This window comes from Asterias rubens, unplaced genomic scaffold, assembly GCF_902459465.1.
Source record: "Asterias rubens unplaced genomic scaffold, eAstRub1.3, whole genome shotgun sequence".
NCBI classification, from domain to species: domain Eukaryota; kingdom Metazoa; phylum Echinodermata; class Asteroidea; order Forcipulatida; family Asteriidae; genus Asterias; species Asterias rubens.
Genome location: NW_022985705.1, coordinates 122,186 through 141,532, shown reverse-complemented (window position 1 = coordinate 141,532; position 19,347 = coordinate 122,186). Strand labels below are relative to the sequence as shown.

The 19,347-nt window shown below is 38.7% G+C and overlaps 1 protein-coding gene across 1 annotated transcript; it reads right to left on the bottom strand.

Moving 5' to 3' along the window:
• Nucleotides 1-379: 379 nt before the first annotated feature.
• Nucleotides 380-13,407, bottom strand: LOC117305849 (polyadenylate-binding protein 4-like). The gene is made up of 12 exons (XM_033790727.1): nucleotides 13,211-13,407; nucleotides 11,579-11,794; nucleotides 10,795-10,988; nucleotides 9,967-10,082; nucleotides 9,276-9,513; nucleotides 8,136-8,252; nucleotides 7,322-7,438; nucleotides 5,703-5,909; nucleotides 4,436-4,730; nucleotides 3,839-3,984; nucleotides 2,833-3,060; nucleotides 380-1,582 (listed from the first exon to the last, which is right to left on the bottom strand). The coding sequence occupies exons 2-12, from the start codon at nucleotides 11,772-11,774 to the stop codon at nucleotides 1,502-1,504; spliced, it is 1,935 nt and encodes a 644-aa protein (XP_033646618.1). The 5' UTR covers nucleotides 11,775-11,794; nucleotides 13,211-13,407; the 3' UTR covers nucleotides 380-1,501.
• Between the last annotated feature and the right edge of the window lie 5,940 nt (nucleotides 13,408-19,347).

The following is a 19,347-nucleotide window of genomic DNA, read 5'->3' as shown; positions in this document are numbered from 1 at the left end:
GAGGTCACCGTAACGGTTTTGACGGGTTTATCTTGCTAGGGTATTTCTATTGTTGTCCTCGTTTCAGCAAGTATAACCAACATGAACTAATGTCAACTTAATTTTTGTCACTATACTTCGACATCTTGTCCGAAACTTTTGATGGAATACTTTGGGGAAATTTACCTTTTCAAATCTGTACGATACGTAGATCAATTCAACAACGTGTTCCGCAAACATGTTTCTTTTTAAAGAAGTCTCAGAATAAAAAATAACGATGTTACAGCAAAAAATAATAATTGAAAGCGCAACAATCTGCTCAATAAATTTGCAACATTTTTTGTTTAACTGTTTTACATTTTTGTAACATTTTTAAGACTATTTTTCCGTTTTTATTAGATATTTTTTTTCTTTTTTAGACACCATTACAACTGGTGCAGCTTAATTAGTTGATTATCTCTTCTTTGTTTGTACTGTTTTATTTTTTGTATTTTTTTGCTCTCACTGAAATCTTGAAGGATTCGTCGTTTGTCGTCTCTTTCTCGATACACTGCCCTCTATTGATAACACCTTATTTTGAATTTTGCTTTTTTTTAATGTGGTTTTTTTTTCTTTTTTTTTGTTGGTTTTACATTTCTTTCGATTTTTTTGTTTGTCTTTCCAAGCAGCTTGGCTTGTTGAAGAATTTTTTGCAAAAATTTTTTTTTCTCAACTTCCTTTTCACACAATTTTACTATTTTTTTGTTCTTTTTGATTTTTTTTTTAGTGTTCTTCTGCTAAATCTACTTAATGTTTACCGACGAAATGTTTCCCCCCAACATGAAACCTTTCCATTCTTTGACTTTCCTTTTAGCACTTTCACAAGACATAATGCTAAGACTGGGCATATTCACTTGAACTTGGGCCAACCATATCATCCCTGTCTTAGTACCGAAGATTGATTGATTGACGCTTGATTAATCGATCGATCGATGAATAAAGGAAGTAAACACTTTACAGTATGTTTCTACAAATAATCACTGACGAATTTGAACAACTTGCAATCTGGATCATTTCAAATGCTTTAGTGACCGTCATTTTTCAAGTTGCTACTCCCATTTCAAAAAACATTTCTGAAACAGGTAAAATTCCATGCACAATGCAGAAATCTCCAAATCCACTGCAAAGTATTCAATACCAGACAATCTGTAGAAACTTGAAAAATGCCTGTACAAATGGTGACAATCGGTGTGAATATGTCTAAATGTCACTGACTGATGACAACTTGATTGGGTGTTTTACACTCCGCCTGTGTCGGAAGCTTATAGATTCTGATTTATTTTGGATTGGTTAGACTCCACCATTGGATATTCAATCATCCCAATCAAGGATGATAGCATCCATGCTGGGATGATTGAGAATGCCATCTTGTGTCTGATCCAAGCTAGTATTTACAGCGACTATTCTTGAGAACGCAAGTGTAGGCAGAAAGCCAATGAATGAAGGGTTGTACATGCTTGCTGTGGTGCGCTTCTTGCTGTTACTACTGCTGGGTCAAGCTGGCTGGCTTGGTTGGATTCTCCTTGGCCTGGTGAGCCTTTAACACATTCACAGCTTCCTCAACCTACAACAAACATTACATCAAGTGTTTAAATCCTATCCAGTAATGTTTCTCAGATTCAAATTTTGGGAATAACATTTGTTTCTTTTTATTTTTCCATAACCACATTATTTAAAAGTGAACTTATTCTTAAAATTATTATCAAAATTCTGTTAACAAGTTTAATGTCTAACATGTCTACTCTTTTCAGTCACTTGGGAAAGCGACTCTACAAAACTTTCCAAGCCACGAAGGCCTTGACAAAAGTTTATTACAGACTAGGCAGTTTGGCTAAAGTGAGACCCAATTTCTGAGTCCTAAGGGAAAGTTGGAAAAGAACAAGTGTTCTACCACAAAGATAAAATTGAGAAAAAGATAGCCCAATAGAAAAACTATTCACCTTGGCACTAAGATAATTAATGCATCAAATCTGCAGTTCAGTAATAAAGCTTACTATACAATGCAATAAAAATTAATTCCCTTTTTTTTTTTTTTTTGTTATATAAAAACCACACTAATTTAAAGTACCAATGTTAAAAAGGGGTTAACCGGTACAATTGAGAAAGAGTAGGCCTAAAAAGAAAGTTCAAAGGTGAACCATAGACAGATACTGAAAAAACGTACACTCTAGACGATGTGACCTCTGACGTAACTCAAACCATAACATGATTCGCGTGCAACCGTCGAGCAAAACCTTTGTGTTTTGGCAGCCAGCTAGAATGTGTATACAATCTTACCATAACTAAGCGCCTTTTTGCCCGGCGAAACATGACGTATACAGTGTTTTGTCAACAGAGGGCGGTTTGAATGTAAACATAGGTCCCATCGTCTATACAACAACAGTAAAAAGGCAATAACAACAATGGAGTTAGAACCCGAATAATACCACAGCTAACTGTCAAGCTGCCTATTGTCCAACTTAATAGCAGTCGAAACAAACAAACAAACAAACAAACGGACATACATGCAGATTCGGATCATAAAATAGATACCAGAGAACACTGAGCTAAAACGAAGGAAAAGGCTTCTGTGAAAGCGGCTTATTACACCACATGTGTATGACAGTTGATCATATCGTGAGCGCACATAGACCGTTTTTTATGTGTTTTCATTGGTCAATGTTCATGTCGTCTACTGTATCGCCCCCCAAAGTGGCGTTCGAGCATGGACAAAGATGGTCTCACAACGAAATCCCACACACATTGTCTCAATCGGCGTTCTCTGGGTTATATTTCTATGGTTCTGAAGGATCATTAAAGAAAACGTTTGCTTACCTTAGCGCTAAGGAGTTCATAAGACTCTAGCATGTGAAGCAACTCCGAGTTATCAATCTCCAACAACATGCCGGTGATTTTGCCTGCCAGATCCCCGTGGGTGCGTTGGATCAGCGGGAAGAGGCGCTCGCCCAACATCTGTTTCTGCTGCTGCGGAGTGGCGGACGCCAACATACTAGGAGTCAGGGGCTCCTGGCCGGATACCTCAATGGCCTGTTGGGGCACAGCCTATTCAACGGAAGAGAAGACAACAAAAAATAATAATACTAGGTTCTTATATAGCTCTTTATTGTTCCCTGAGGGCCATGCAATTTACGATCAACCAGTTCCAAGCAATCTCCAAGAACAAAAGGCATTCCCATTTTAATGATAAAATTTTTCTTTTGTGGATCGTAAGACAATGTTTTAAAATTGACTCATGTGTTACCAAAGTGATCCTGTAGCATGCACTGCAGTTGGTTGCCTCCAAGGTGCCTGTAAAAGTTGCCTTGTGTGACAAGGGTCTTTGGGTCTTATCAAAGCACCCAGTTCTTTTTCCTGCAAGGCATGTTGAGCTACATTTTAAAGTATGAGACCTATTCCTTCATAGCACCATGTAATGGTTTACAAGAATCTGTGGCGCAAAATGCCGTCAAGCAAACCTGGAACACTAGGGGGAAGGAACCCCTTCTCTTTAAGATAAAATGAATTGGGTTCACACAAGACCAATGGCTTTACGTCCCATCGGAAGAACGAAGCATCAAGTGCCTTGCTAAAGACATAGGTCACAACTGAGCACCGGATTCAAGCTGGGGTTTTTTCTGATTAGCAGAATGTGGGTTCGAGTCCCAGACCTGACTAACTGTCGTGCAGTAATTTCCTGCTAACCAGCTTTATGAAATTGGGCTATGAAACTGTAAGGATTGAGATTTTGGAAGGTCACAAAGGTCAAGGTTCTTTTGACAGATACATTGGCGTCTTGAGAAATATCAAGAAGGCTAAGCGTTTCAATTTCAGAAGAACTTACCGCTTGGGCAGCATTGGCCATGGAGGGCACCAGCTGGGCACTGCGAGCATTGGTGGGCAGAAACTTCATTGCTCTGGGCTGGATGCTTGGTACTGGTATATTGGCACCACCTACACGCATTGGCTGTTGAGTCTGGGCTGCAATACCTAGCAAACATCAACCACATTCAAAGATAGAACACAGTTAGTTCAAATATATCAACAGATTTTCAGAAGACAACATTCATTCCTCCGCTCAAGCGTCTAATAACTACCAGGGCTCGAGTTTGGGGAACAAATTGAAATCCACAAGACTACAGGGTTTTGTAGCTCAACACTTTCACAGATCGTTAGTTACACAGGCATGCACCTCGCAAACTTGTGTCCATGTCTGGACTGTGCTGCTATTGTATAATGTGTAAACTTCTAAAACCAGTTTCTTTTCAATAAAGTATGTCTATTTCGGCAAGATTTTTTTGTCCTATCCAGCTGGGATTTTTCTTCTTCATGAAGCGCAATTTTTTTGTTATGCGTGGTCATTTTGAAGCAACGGATTTCTTGTTCATAATCCGCAAATGATTTGCAAGCCTGATCAGATGCAATATTGTACAAGACTCACCTGTTGCGACACGCTGGGCAGACGGAGCAGGTTGGAGTGGCACTCTAGGGTGCACTGGTCTTACAGGTGTGGCACCCGTTGCAGCCGCACGAGGGTTGCCGGCAAACTGGTGCCTTCCTGCAGCAGGCATGGCTTGGAATGGCTGGCCACCTGGACGGGCCTGGGGCTGCGGCCAACGTGGGTTGCGTACATGGGCTACTTGACCGGCTGGGTAAATGCCACGTTGAGTGGGGGTGATTGTAGGGGCGTAGAAGTTGCCGTAGTTTGGATAAACTTGGCCGACTTGTTGGGCGGGCTGTGAATAAATAATTAACAGTTTCAAATTTATTTATTTATGTCTTCTTTAATAAGGGTAAATTTCGATCAGCACCCAGCACTGCTTTTCATTGAGGCCTCTCAAGCACTATAAAGCAAAATTAATACTTATTACACCATCAACATTTTTAAAAAGGAAAAACACCATGGTCTCCTGCTTAAAAAGAAAATCTTTACACAAAAGTGTAGATTAAAAGACACATATAAAAACGCAATCATAACGAAGCAGGGTATGTTAAGAAAACATGTTTCAAATTAATTTAATTCAGTGAAACATTTTTTTCTTTACTTACAACAAAGAAATACAGAATCATTAGGAGAAATGAGTAGTAATACAATACAAGCAAAGAGTAGTAAACATGACCAATGATAATGATACTGAAGAAAGTAACAATATAAGACGTGAGTAGTGAGGCTGTTCAAATAAGCCAAGGGCTTGTGGAAACAGCCCTGGACATTTTACAAAAACAATCAGCAAAAACATCACACCAAAACCAAACAGGAGAGAATGCAAATACTTGTAGTGAGCAAATACGGATAATGCCCAAGAAGTATCGGCAAAATCAACACAGAAGGGAAGGAGGAAGCAAACCTGATACTTCACAAAGGCAACGAAGGCGGTTGCCTCAATGCCCCCTGGTCATTAGCTATTCAAAGATGCACAGTCTGTGTGTTGCCCTCAGCACACGACTTTAAAGAGCACCATTTGGTGTGTGTGGGTAATGGGGCGTGCAATACATGGTAATTGTGTCTTCTTATTGGCCAACAACTCATCCACTCAGGCATTACATTTCTCCCACCCAAATCTATGGCAACAAATTAAGAAAAACATAAGGCCCCAAAACTAGTTGCTATTGAGGGGCTTTACCAAGGAGAAAATGACTTGGTTCCCTTGCCCTTTCAAAAACGAAGCATACAGGCCTCAGGGCAAATGTTTCTGCCGTGTACTCACCGTCATGCGGACAGTGGAAACACGCTGCATGATCTGATTGGACAGCTGGGCTTTACGCTCTTCCTTGCGTTGAGCCAGAGCGACGTACAGTGGCTTGGCAACGATGATACGGCCATTCATCTCAGTCACTGCCTTGGTGGCTTCCTCCGGCGAGGAGAAACAGACAAATCCAAATCCTTTGCTTGTACCCGTCTCATCCAACATCACCTGTGTTTGTAGGCAATATTTAAACGTTTTAATTCAGGCCTGATACTTCACGGAGACAACAGTAATTCCTCACTTTGTACGAACATCAAAGGGTAATTGAATAATAGCAAATTATGAAAAACATTCCGTATCCTGTCACCGTTTTTCACTGATTTTTTACTAAAAAGATAACCTCTTTACAGTAAATTAGAACCCATTTTATTTCATAACGAACGAAAAATTTATGACGGGATACAGAAACTTTTCTGAAATTATTGTGTTCAGGTCTCAAATTTAGTGGGAGGGGGAAATACACAAGTCAACAGGGCTTGTAGGTTAAAAACATTTTCTGGACTAGCATACATTTTACAAGACCAGACTGTGATGAAAAAGAATGCTCTACCCAGTTAAACATATACAAGCAATAAGAAAACATCACATTACATACTTCAGTCTTGTGGTATTTTAAGTATAATTCAATTTAAAGCCATTGGACCCTTTCGGCACAGGGAAAAAAAAAAAGTTCACAGATTTACAAATAATTTACAGGGTTTACAGAAGGTAATGGTGAAAGACTTCTCTTGAAATATTAGTCCCTGAAATGCTTTACTTTTTGAGAAAACGGTAAAACAATATCAATTCTTGTTAGCGATACTTACGGATTTATTTTAAACACATGTCATGACACGGCAAAACGCCCGCATACACAGGTGGGTTTTCCCGTTATTTTCTCCAGACTCCGATGACCGATTGAGCCTACATTTTCACAGGTTTGTTATTTGATATAGAAGTTGTGATACACGAAGTGTGGGCCTTGGACAATAGTGTTTACTGAAAGGGTCCAATGGCTTTAAAGCATACTACTCAACACAACTGAAGATTTTTACCAATAGAAAGAAAGTTTTAGATATGTTCACAAAGTTAAGTACTTTTAATCAATTAAAAAACACAAGACAACCGGACTTGTCCGGTTCAGAGTTTACAGGCTAGAGGCTTAAGAACACGTTGCCTTGGATCGGTTGACTAGGTCTTCGAAAAGCGTTTGTAATCGTTTGTTATAAAATGCATATGGTAAAAAGATGTTGTAAAAGTAGAACACAGTGATCCACACAAATTTGCCTCGAAATTGCATGGTTTTCCTTTTACTTTGCAATTAACACAGTCGGCCATTTATGGTAGTCAAAAATCCGACTCCCATAAATTGGCGATCGTGTTAGTCGACAAGGTAAAAGGAAAACCACGCGATTTTGAGTGATACTTGTGTGGATCTATATTCTACTTTAAAAATATCTTTCTGATCAAATGCATTTTATAACAAATGGTTATAAACACTTTTCAAAGACCAACTCGACTGATCCAAGGCAACGTGTTCCTTTAAGAACATTGGCCAATGGCATGCAGTCCAGTGTTAATTTTGAGCCCTGGTGCGTTACCTTGGCACTTGTGATGGTTCCGAACTTGGTGAACTCCTTACGAAGCTTCTCATCATCAAATTCATCGTCAAGATTCTTGATGTACAAGTTGACACCTTGATAGCGATTGCTCCGCTCCTGAAGTTTAATTAACAATAAAAATGTACTGATTTATATCGCGAGCATTCCATAACATGTACACAAGCACATAACAAAATACTGTTGAAACAATTTAACAAACAAAAGTCCAACACTGAGGGTGACTTGGAAACCCTACAGTAACAACAGCAAAAATCACAAATTTAACTCAACAAATTCCCTTGAAAGTTGGGAAATAGGGCCTACCACAATCATTAAATGATAACACAAGACCCCCTTGCAAACCATTAACAAATGCTCAAATATTTCTCAGGCATCTGAACACACAATATGCAAGGGTGATTCATTTATCTTTCATTTTTTTCTTGCAACTCCATTTACACCTTTGAGTCCATATTTTCACAGGTTTGTTATTTTATCCATGACAAACCAAGTGAGAATACTGGTGTCCCACAATTACCAAGGGTATGCACTGCCTTTAACAGAGAACAGAGAAGTATTTGGGACTGTTAAGGCCATGTCACACAGATCAATTCACCGGCAACCAGTACTAGGCATTCTACAAGAAGAAAGCACATTCACTTCTTAAGTTCCACATGATTTTCTTGTGACAGTAAGAGGGTTTTAGTATTATGTGCTGCAGAAGTGTACCTTTTTGCATACAATGCCTGCAAAAATTGCTGTGTGTGACATGTCCTGAAGGATTTCAATGTTGTTTATAAACATTTTCACAAACCTGCTTCAGAGCCTCGAAGCGGGCCTTGAGTTCTGCTTGACGCTCGTTCTTCTTCTGGGCACGTCCGGCAAACACTGTACGGCCGTTGACAGGTTGAGCATTCATCTCTTCAACGCACTATGATAGATAGATAGATAGAAAGATAGTTTATTTCTTTTTCCATCTGTGGCCAACGGCCAAATTACAGTAAAAATTACAATACACACAAACAAGTTTACATACAAAAATAGTCACATATAATAATATACAGCAACTTTATAAAAAAATTTATCGCCATTGGAGGCTATATTAAAATTTACAAAGAGACGTGAACAAACCACCATCAAAACACACACAAATGAAAACACACTATAAATGCGAACTAAAACAAACCAGTGAGTATTATTAAACCTCGCTGTCTTTCAATTCCATCTTTATTTGTGTACAATCATGGGTACACATGTTCTTAAAAAACAATGGAAACAAACACTGATGCAGCATTTTCCCTCATCAGTGGTCTGCTGCCCAAATAGCTGACAAACTAGTGAAATGGCAAGATAAATGGGCCCAATTTCATGGCTCTGCTTACTGCCGAATTCTGCGCTTAAGATCGCGATTCCCCGCTTACGTGCAAGCGCCGAATTTCTACGCCAGCCTTGTAAACGTAGAATGCCTAGTAGCGTGAAGTAGCACGCGCAGAAGCCCAAATTCGCCGCTAATCCGTGAAATACGCTTGCCGTAAGCACAGAATTCCCTGCTTCCGAAAGCGCCGATTCTGTGCTTACGGTAAGCAGAGCCATGAAATTGGGCCCTAGTCCCGTTGGCCAGTCACTAAAAAGGTTTAGGGCAAACCTTGACACCAAGACAGTCAGCTGGACCCCTAGACTGGTCTCCTGTTTTTATTGCAAGGATAAAGACTTAAACTGGTTTTACAGAATCAGTGATTTCATTGGATACAATGATTGCACAGGATAATGGTGCAGTGACGCAAGCTTTCCATATCTGTGTTTTTATTATTCCGAGGTGAGGTTTGGTAGCTGCACTTCTTGGTCGACTACGCAGTAGATGTTTACAATAACATGCGCATAGGATTTAACTGCAAATATCTGTGTAAATTGTGAGAAAATTCTCTTGTGGCCGACATGTCTTTCAAAAACCTACCTTCTGAGCAGCTGAGTGGTCCTCGAAGCTAACAAAGCCAAAGCCCTTCCCACGGCCAGATTTGTCGTCAAACATGACCTTGACGGAAGCCACTGTGCCGTGCACCTCGCACATAACCCTCAGCTTTTCATCATCGACATCCTCTCCAAAGTTCTTGAGGTATACGTTGGTGAACTTCTTGCGCTGGTCGCCCAAGTGAGCTAGGCGCTCTTTGCGTGGGACAAAGCGCCCGACGTACCTGCAAATGAAAAATAGTGTCAAATGATAACACTCATTTTTCAAAGATAAAACTTCAATCTCTGTCCACATCCAATGCCGCAAACATCAATTTTTGACAGGTGAAACTTTATCTGAAAATGGTCCGTAACGACATTACAAAAAGAGAAGGCCAGCTTTTCTACAAAGAGGACCGATTCATCTTTAGATGACTGCATCTACAGGCTCACCGCCACCACCACATTGACTTGCTACGGACTGTACAAATCTCCCCATAATTCAAACACTGGGGACCATTGATGTTCACTAATTGTTGGTCTCTACATGTAAAGCCAGAATGCTGAAAATAGGATGAAAGATGGGACTACATGGGCCATTGTGATGAAACTGACTGATTTATTGATTCATCTGAACATTTATCTAGTACGGATTTGAAAACAGTGGTGGAGAGTTGGGGTCCTGCAAGCCAACTTACACTTTCTTGCCGTTAAGCAGCATACCAGACACCTTGGCTATGGCTTTCTGTGCTGCTTCTTCAGTTTCAAAATGCACAAAACCGTATCCCTTGGAGCCGTCTTCTCCCAAAGCAACCTGCACAAACAAACAAAAATCATATTTTGTCAATCTTAAGTATATCAGACAGTGCTCCCTAGATCCCCATCATTAAATGTTTTGTTTGTTGAATCCTTTTTCCCGTTATCAGTGTGGAATAATTTGCAGTCACTAAGAATTTTATTCTTTCTAACCATTCGTTTTGCGAATAAAATTCAGTTTGAACCCCCACATGATGCCATTTTCTGGTCAGTAGACATTTGTTGTGCTAAGCAGCTTTTTGTGCTTAATTTGGAACGTTACAGAATCGGTAAGAAACAAAAATCATGATGATCACAGATTTACATCAAACTTACAGTCTATTGATGATGATAGTAGGAAACATACCTTGAAATATTTCTGTCTGAAATGTCATATTTAATCTAATTGTGCATTTTGAGTTTTAGCTCAGTGAGCATTTTAATCATTTTTGTTTTGGCATCGATGCAATGCAAAATTTGTAATCGGTTTTTCACTATTCTCTCATGACCTAGATGGCCGATTAACCTCAAATTTCTACAGGTTTGTCAGTTTATGTATATTGTGGATTACATAGTGTGCTTACACTGCTAGCTACTTTTTTGCTAGCAAATCCAATTCTGTAATATTCCTTTAAGCAACTCTATGAAATAGGGCCCAGGTCTTCAATAAAATGGGGACAAATCCATCAAGTAAAAAAAAAAAGGTGTAGAAAATAGAAGTGGCTACAGACCTTGCAAGACAAGATGTTACCGAAGGCAGAGAAGGTATCGTACATGGCCTTGTTGTCAATAGACTTGTCCAAATTCTTGATGAAGACGTTGCCTACACCGGATCGTCGCAATGACGGGTCACGCTGCGACCACATGATACGTATGGGCTTTCCCTTTAATGTGTCGTAGTTCATTGTATCAAGAGCTCGCTCGGCTGTAAAAATGAATTTCCAAAAAAAGTAAGCATTATTTGGAGTTTCACATGGTGTGGATAAATAGAAAGAAACTATGAATAAAAAGTTAACTTGTGGGCCCGTAAAACCACAGTGTAAATTTCTTCAGTGGAAGGTGTGGGCTCTGAAAAAAAGACGGGGCAGGAGAATGAAAGAAGAACAAGACTACACCGTTCAAAATGTCAAGTTCACATTGGCTTTTAACCCTCTGTAAAGCACCCCAGAACACTTTTGGGGGTTAAAGGCGCTATATAAATTCTAACAACCGGTTCAGACAGGCACTCCAGAGTTGCGCCAAACCAAATAGCTTAGAAGCTACTCTGGGTTGACCCAATTAAATTTTTGTTTCAGACAGGCTAGCTTAACATACCATACATTAGGTTCGGCTCATGACAAGATCGACGTCTGAAACGATCAACTGCAAGACCTTTCGACATCTAGGCGTCCAGTCGCTTGTTACTGTTTCAGACGTCAAACTTTTCATGCGCTAAGTTCAATAATTTGGTTCGGCGCGACTCTGGAACGCCTGTCTGAAATGGGGGTTAGAAACCTTCGAATTATAGACACATACCATCGGCTGGTTGTTGGAAGTTAACGTATGCGTATCCGAGAGAACGACGAGTGATCATATCACGACAAACACGGATTGAGAGGATAGGTCCCGCTGAGGAGAACTTCTCAAACAGCATGGCTTCCGTCACGTCTGGATGCAAGTCTCCAACGTACAGTGATCCCATTGGGTAGTTGGCACCGCCAGCAGCATTCATTTTGGATTATTGGTTTTGTTCTGTAATGGAAAGAGAGAAACTCCAATGTCAATGATTTTATTAAATTTGAAGTGCAGTCCATAATCATTACGACACGCACTTCGGCTTTTTACAATGGCCAAATTTTTCCATACATTACTAGGCCTGGGGTGGATTTCACAAAGAGTTAAGACTAGTCTTATCTCGAGTTAGGACGATTTCAGGTCCAAACTTAGGACTAGCCATTCGTTTTTTATATCTCCTAGGACAAGTCCTAAGGTAGGACTGTCCTAAATCTTTGAGAACTCATAAACTTACTTCAGCAGGAAATACCCAGTCTAATTAGTATACGTCAAAAACTTGACTCCCATAAATGGCCGACCGTGTTGGTCATAGAGGTTAAAGGAAAACCGTGCAATTTCGAGGCATGTTTGTGTAGATCATTGTATTCTACTTTTACAACATCTTTAGTATGGCTTCACAGGGAAACCATGCTTTCTTGTTTGCCGTGAAAACTGGAAAAACTCAAAACAAATGGGGCCAGTTGAAGTCATCGAAGATGGGTGTGTGGTTTGAACATTTCAATGTTCATCAAGTTTTAATACATGTTTGCATACTTAATAAAAACAAATAAAGATAATTAGGGCATCGGTTGATATATGGCATCATTATTTTTTTTCCAATTCAAAGAAAAAGGCAAGGTAAGCAGAGGATACAATAAAATATTGAACTTGTGTAGTATGAAATGTGAAGTATACACTATATACTATGCAATGCAATAATTGCACTTGCACTGCAGTTAAAGCAACTATTTTGACCTACGCAACAATAAGTTAAAGCAGGCAAATCATGACTAAGCTGTACATCTCCTGGCAAAGTAAAAATAAAACAATTTTAAATTAAAATTAGGGCTTTATTAGGCTATAAAAAGAAAATAAAGGAATCAAACTCTTGACATGTATTGTATTGTACTTGTAGGCCTGTAAGCCCAAGTATAAAATACATGTAAATTTGTATTACTACCGCTAACTAGTACTAAGTAACGCTATAATAAATGTTTAATTTTTTATTTTTATGGGGCACTAACATGAATCACATGACAGTTAAGTTGCGCAATCATTCTACCCTCCCGCCGCCGCCGCGGCCGCTGCCTTTCTCTCTCACAATCACATTACATTTTTATAATATTATTAGATAGAAGAAAAAAATAAGTGTCCTCAATCAACGACTCATTCAACGCCTAAGCAATGATGTTCAGTAAATAAGATATAATTTTATTTCGTTATAAATGAAAAAGTGGCAGTCAGACACGGAATTATAACCCATTTTTGTACCACACCAAAAATGAAAGCACGTTTCGGGGAAATTGTTACTCGTCATTCGCCACACGTGAACACCAACGACGTGCTTGGCAAATTTTCATTCAGTTTCATTTATCAGTTCCATATGTGACTTACGTTTACACGTATATAAGCTGAAAATCCCGTAGTTTCCTCGTCTGCAGCAAGCACAGTAGTTTCTTTACTTTTTTTATTTGTTGGTTTTTTACTTTTAAACTTTTTTTGTATTTTTTATGTTCCAAAGGAACGTTTTATTTTAAATGGGGTTGTGTGAACGTATTCACTGCACACACAACCACTCCGCGTCAATGTTGTAGAGGAAATTAAAATGGCATTGCTTCCTTTATAAACACGTCAAGCCAATATCAATCCGCGTGACGTCATAATGAATTCTTCAAATCAAAGTATCTCAGCAGATTTTACCCTAAATGATAAAACATGATTAACCAGGAGTTTTTAAATACTTGTTTTATTCAAAACGATTCATTTCATAAGAAATGGATGTTTTCAAGAATTGTTTTCCGTGTACAGAGGACTTGTTTATGTACGTGAACGTGGAACGGTTCGTAGGCTGTTCTATTTAGCATGGTGCAATGCTGTAAGTATGTGTGTTTTTGCTTTGTTATGCTTAGGTACCAGTTGGAATGGGGCTGTGTCAGCTGATTTCCTAAACTTGGTCAGTCCTTTGTCGTGACATCAGCATGCACTTGGACGACATAGACTTGTAACAGTGTATGCTCAACGAATTCTACGGCATTTTTGAGCGGGTTGAAATGCGAGGGAATAATCGTACTTCCAATTGTGTGATCGTGGTTTTTAATCGTCCCGATATACGGCTCTTATTATTGACTGATATAGCGCCCTCTTCTTTTAATGGTTACTAAAAAAGTAAAGCATTTCATGGAATAATAATTCAAGGGAAGTCTTTCGTGAGCAAATCCCTTCTGTATCTTTGAACTTTTAATTTTTGTTCTAATCAGAAAGTGTCCAATGGCTTTAAGTGATGATCGGTAAAGTTCCATGTCAGAATTTAATAAAACTTTTATTATGCATAAGGAAATTATACACTCCAAATACTGCCGCATGCCCCAAGTTCCAAAAGTATTTCGTTTTGCTGTAGTGAAGCAGACAAACGCCCTCATGGGGGATTTCAAATGCACTTAGAACTTGCCACTATCGAAGTGATTTTCAAGGGAATTTATTTATTCTTCTAAACCGATTCAAAATGGAATATCCTTTGAAAAAAAAACAGGAAAAGTTTTGAGGATGGCAATTCTAATGAAATAAGAATGTGCACCACATCAAATCTTATCCAAGCCATTCATAAAATAAGTTATTGCATAGAACATTTTTAGCCATCACACAAAGTCATTCAACGCGACTGCATAATGGCAAGCTAAAAGGCAAGCTTATAACCTTGGTGCTGGTGCCAAGAAAATGATGATACGTGGCTCAATAAAACTATATCTTCTATAGCCTTTGATCGTCAAACGAAAACAATCGATTTTGCTGAAGATAATTAAAATCGTTTAACAGCCGCACGGCACCAGCATTACTCAGTGATCAATATATTCTGACATTGTACTTGGCACGGTAATTTGAAGTAAATCACGAAGTCGACATCCCCATGCAATTATAGCGGCAAGCCTACCATTATGTTTTGTAATGCATACAGTGTGGTACAGAGATTCTGCCGTGGTTCTGTGATATTCTGATAAACTAACACCCTTCGGAATAATAATGGCACCTGATCTGACAACTCTAGCACTCTTGGTGCTATTTGGCACAGCCGCTCTGAAAGGTAAAATAACATTTGTAAATTATTATTTTGAAACCCACACAATCTTACCCCATTGGTAACTATAGTATGAAACATTTGTTTAATCGTTCCATCTAATGTGTTTTTGTTTCGTCACTTCTAATATTTTTGCTTACTATTATTTATATTATTCTCTTTTGGTTTTTGGTTGCATTATCCCTAGCGCTTTGTATCCTTTAAAAAAGGCGCACTTTAAATTCGGTGATGTAAGTACTTAACATAATTGTTAGCATAAAAATGAACTAACTTGGTAACGAGCAATGGAGAACTGTTTATATTATTTTAAAACATTGTAAGAAACAACTCCCTCTGAAGTAGCGTAGTTTTGGAGAAAGAGGCAATTTCTCACTCAAATAAAAAAAACACTTCAGGCCTGTAGCCCTTTTTATGTATCTGAAAGCACACACACACAAAATGTGTTCATTTTGTTTTTTTCTTTCATTATTATCTTGCAACATCAATGACCAACTCAGTCAAACATTCTCACGTTTCCATATTCCCACTTAGGCGCCTTGTCAAAACCTCCCGGGCGTTCCTCCGCTGACAGTCTGCGGACTGGACAGCAAATACCGCCGTTGCTAAGGACCTCGGACAGTCTGCGGAAGAACGGCCATGTGCGTTGAAGCGCGGCGAAGTTAATGAGCTATCCTTGCCAGGCGCTATTGTTAGTATAACAATAAGTCTCATGAATAAACAAGTTGTATTTTCAGGTCATATCAGCGGCTTGGACGCGGACCGGCCGTGCTCTTCCAGAACAATACATTTTTTACTCATGAATAACATCCTCCTGGAAGCGGACAGGCCGCACCGACAAGACAATTACACCATCCAGCGCTTGTGATAATCAGGGAACGATTTCGCCTGTATACATCGCAATTTGTGATGCAATTTTGATGATTTGCTATGCAATTGTAAAAAGTGCATCTCAAATGTTGCGATCCAATTTGCGAAGCATAATTTGCAACATTTATGCTTGATACAAAAATATTGATTTTTAACTTGAAACCATTCACATTTAATCGATTTTCCCGCAAGAAAAACGATGCTAAATTAATAAGAAATCACCGCCGCCGCGACTACTTAACGTTTTCTTCCATGATGTTGAATACAATATGCTGCTCTGGCAGTAGGGCAAAATCGACCAATGAAAACATTCGTTGCGCGCTATATTTAAATTCAACAGCCAATAGAAACATCGGTCTCTAAAACTGTGGCTCCCCCCCCCCCCCCCAGACATTGGACAAACCAGACTATCTGGTTGTTTTGACATGGAGACACACTCGCACAGGTGTGTAGATTTGTTTATTGGTGACGGTGACTTGGGATTTTATTAATAAGAAACCAATGTTTTCCGCTTGGAAAGTAAGAACGAACAGTTAAAATTGTCCACTGGATACTCTGACAACCCTCTAGTCACTGCACCGCCCGAGTTTCTGAAAACCAATTTTTCAAGATTCTTGCAGTAAACAACTGGAATCGTAGTTCAATTTTTAAAAGATAGCTTAATATTCATGCACAATTTTTTACCCTTTCGGTAATGTTTGTATAAAAGTACAAGCTCCCATTGGGAACAATAATCGGCTCTCGAATTTTTTTTTGTAAGGATAAAATGGACACAATAGCTTGTCAAGGCTTTTATCTGACTCAATGCTCAAACTAATTAAATGCGAAGGCGTTAGTTTTCGACAATATCAATATTAATGATGAATAAATACAGTTTCCTTTGTGTTTACTAATTGGTATGAGCTAAATTATTTCATCGTCATTAGCTTCGATGAAATAATTTAGCTCATACCAATTAGTAAACACAACGGAAACTGTATTTATTCATCATTAATGATGATATTGTCGAAAACTAACGCCTTCGCATTTAATTAGTATGAGCATTGAGCCAGATAAAAGCCTTGAAAAGCTATTGTGTCCATTTTATCCTTACAAAAAAATATTCGAGAGCCGATTATTGTTCCCAATGGGAGCTTGTACTTTTATACAATCATTACCAAAAGGGTAAAAAAATGTGCATAAATATTAAGCTATCTTTTAAAAATTGAACTACGATTCCAGTTGTTTACTGCAAGAATCTTGAAAAATTGGTTTTCAGAAACTCGGGCGGTGCAGTGACTAGAGGGTTAGCTTACAACGGAGTTTGCACGTAGCCTGGAACTTTTGTCGAATCCGGGAATAAAGACAACCATTTTTAAAATTCATGTTTTGGTAATGTAGGCCCAACCAAGTCTTAAAAATCACACATTGGAGGAAATGGATTTTAGTTACACATCCACCCTTACTTTGCTTTTTAATCTGCAAATTAAGGTAAAACCATTGTTAACCACCTACGTTCCTCCGCAGTTCCGCCGATCAGCTCACAAGCTGGACCTTACAATGGCCGACCGGTCGCTCCGCGGAGCCCCCGGAATATTCATGTTTATTGACATGTAAATGAGCCGTGGTGGCCGTGGACATGCCCGGTTGCTACGGGTTCTTTTGTTACAAAAATCCGCGGACTCCCGCAAAATGCACGCGGAATGGAACAGCTTGGAGGTTTTGACAAGGCGCCTTAATAGCAACGACATTTAGGGAAAAAAAAAATAATGACATAATAATGGCAAACCAAAGCAATTTCTTGATGGTTGTATTATTAAGAACGTCTGGGCGGAGTCAACATGAAGCCTCAAATGAAGTCCTATGAAGTGAAGATTGGTAAAGACCGTCGCGTGAAGACCATCGAGGGTCAGATGATACAGTCACCTGACTGCAACGAGGATTAGAGTGGTAAGAATCATTTGTTATTATTATTATTATTTTATTATTATTATTTTATTCGCCATAACAGTACAAAACAAAATACATTGACAACATTATACTCCAAGATGGGCAAGGGACAACAAAAGCAAATACATACTATGATCCGTAGATATGTTGCCCCACATCTGGGGTACACAATAAAATTAATATAGATTTAACATAATATAGTACACAAAGCAATAATAAAAGCAGAAAATAAAAAACCAATAAAAAATGATAAATATATATTAAGAATAAAAAAATTAATTAAATTAATTTAAATTAAAAATAGATAAATAAGTAAAAATAACAGATGGGGTAAGGATAAACAATAAAAGGAAATAAATAAATAAATAAAACCTAAACTTGTAGATAAATTAAAACGACTTAAAATATTGCACAAGTGATTGGGCTAAAGCTTCTATTCAGTAGATTCATGAGATTGACAGACAGAAAATCTAAGTGATTTGAGAAAGCTGTGGAAGGGCAAGAGCAGTAGTGAATTACGAATGTTTTCTGGCAAACTAGACCAAAGTCTGGGAAAAAGATGAGGAGCAGATAAGTGCAGAGCATCGGTTCTAGCATACAGGTGTTTGAAGGTGAGAACATTGGGATATCTATGGTTGACAGAAATGATGTCTGCCACATCACAGTGAATAAGGTTAAACTTACACTTAATGATAAAATACAAAACAGAAAAATTACGACGAATTGACAGAGACGACCAGTTGAGGGACTTAAGTCTATCGGGGTAGGACATCTCACCCATCCTCTGCCCAAGAATAAACCGAGTATAGCACACTTTTGTACACGTTCGAGGGCCTGAGTCTGGAGATATGTATGAGGGAGCCAAGCTGGCATGCCATATTCTAAAATTGGGAGAACTAGGGATTTATAAAGACAGAACTTAGCTGAAACAGAAGAATTGAAAGCAATGGTCTTAAAGCTTAAATACACTGGGCACTATTGGTAATTGTCTTCTCACTTATATATAGCTCTATGATCTCAACATATGCATAAAATAACAAACCTGTGAAAATTTGAGCTCAATTGTTCATCGAAGTTGAGCAGATACTAATGAAAGAAACAACACCCTTGTCAAACGAAGTTGTGTGCTTTCAGATGCTTGATTTCGAGACCTCAAATTAATTCTAAACCTGAGGTCTCGAAATCAAATTCGTGGAAAATTACTTTTTTTCTCGAAAACTGCATCACATCAGAGGGAGCCGTATACTATAAACCTCTCCCTATAACTCGTTACCAAGTGAGATGTTATGCTAATCATTATTTTGAGTAATTGCCAATAGTGTCACATTGCCTTTAAAGGGCTTTAGATTTTTGTAACATTAAAAACACAAGACTACACGTTGAGTATATAGCTATACCGAATTACTTTTTGAAAACTATTTCCGATTTCTCAAAGCCCTCTATTTTAAATCCCTTTATTTCAGGAACAACAGTTGAGGGAACTTCCCTCTGTGCTCCAAATACGTTTCTGGTTAAGCAAACCATGGATCTTCAGCTGCCGATGACGTCACCAGTGAGGCTAGAGGTCACTTTCGGCGTTGTTGCTTATGGATACATGTGCTTTAATCATGATGGTCCTGGTGATTGTGATGATGCATTGTATCGAGTAGGTGAGTATCGGCTG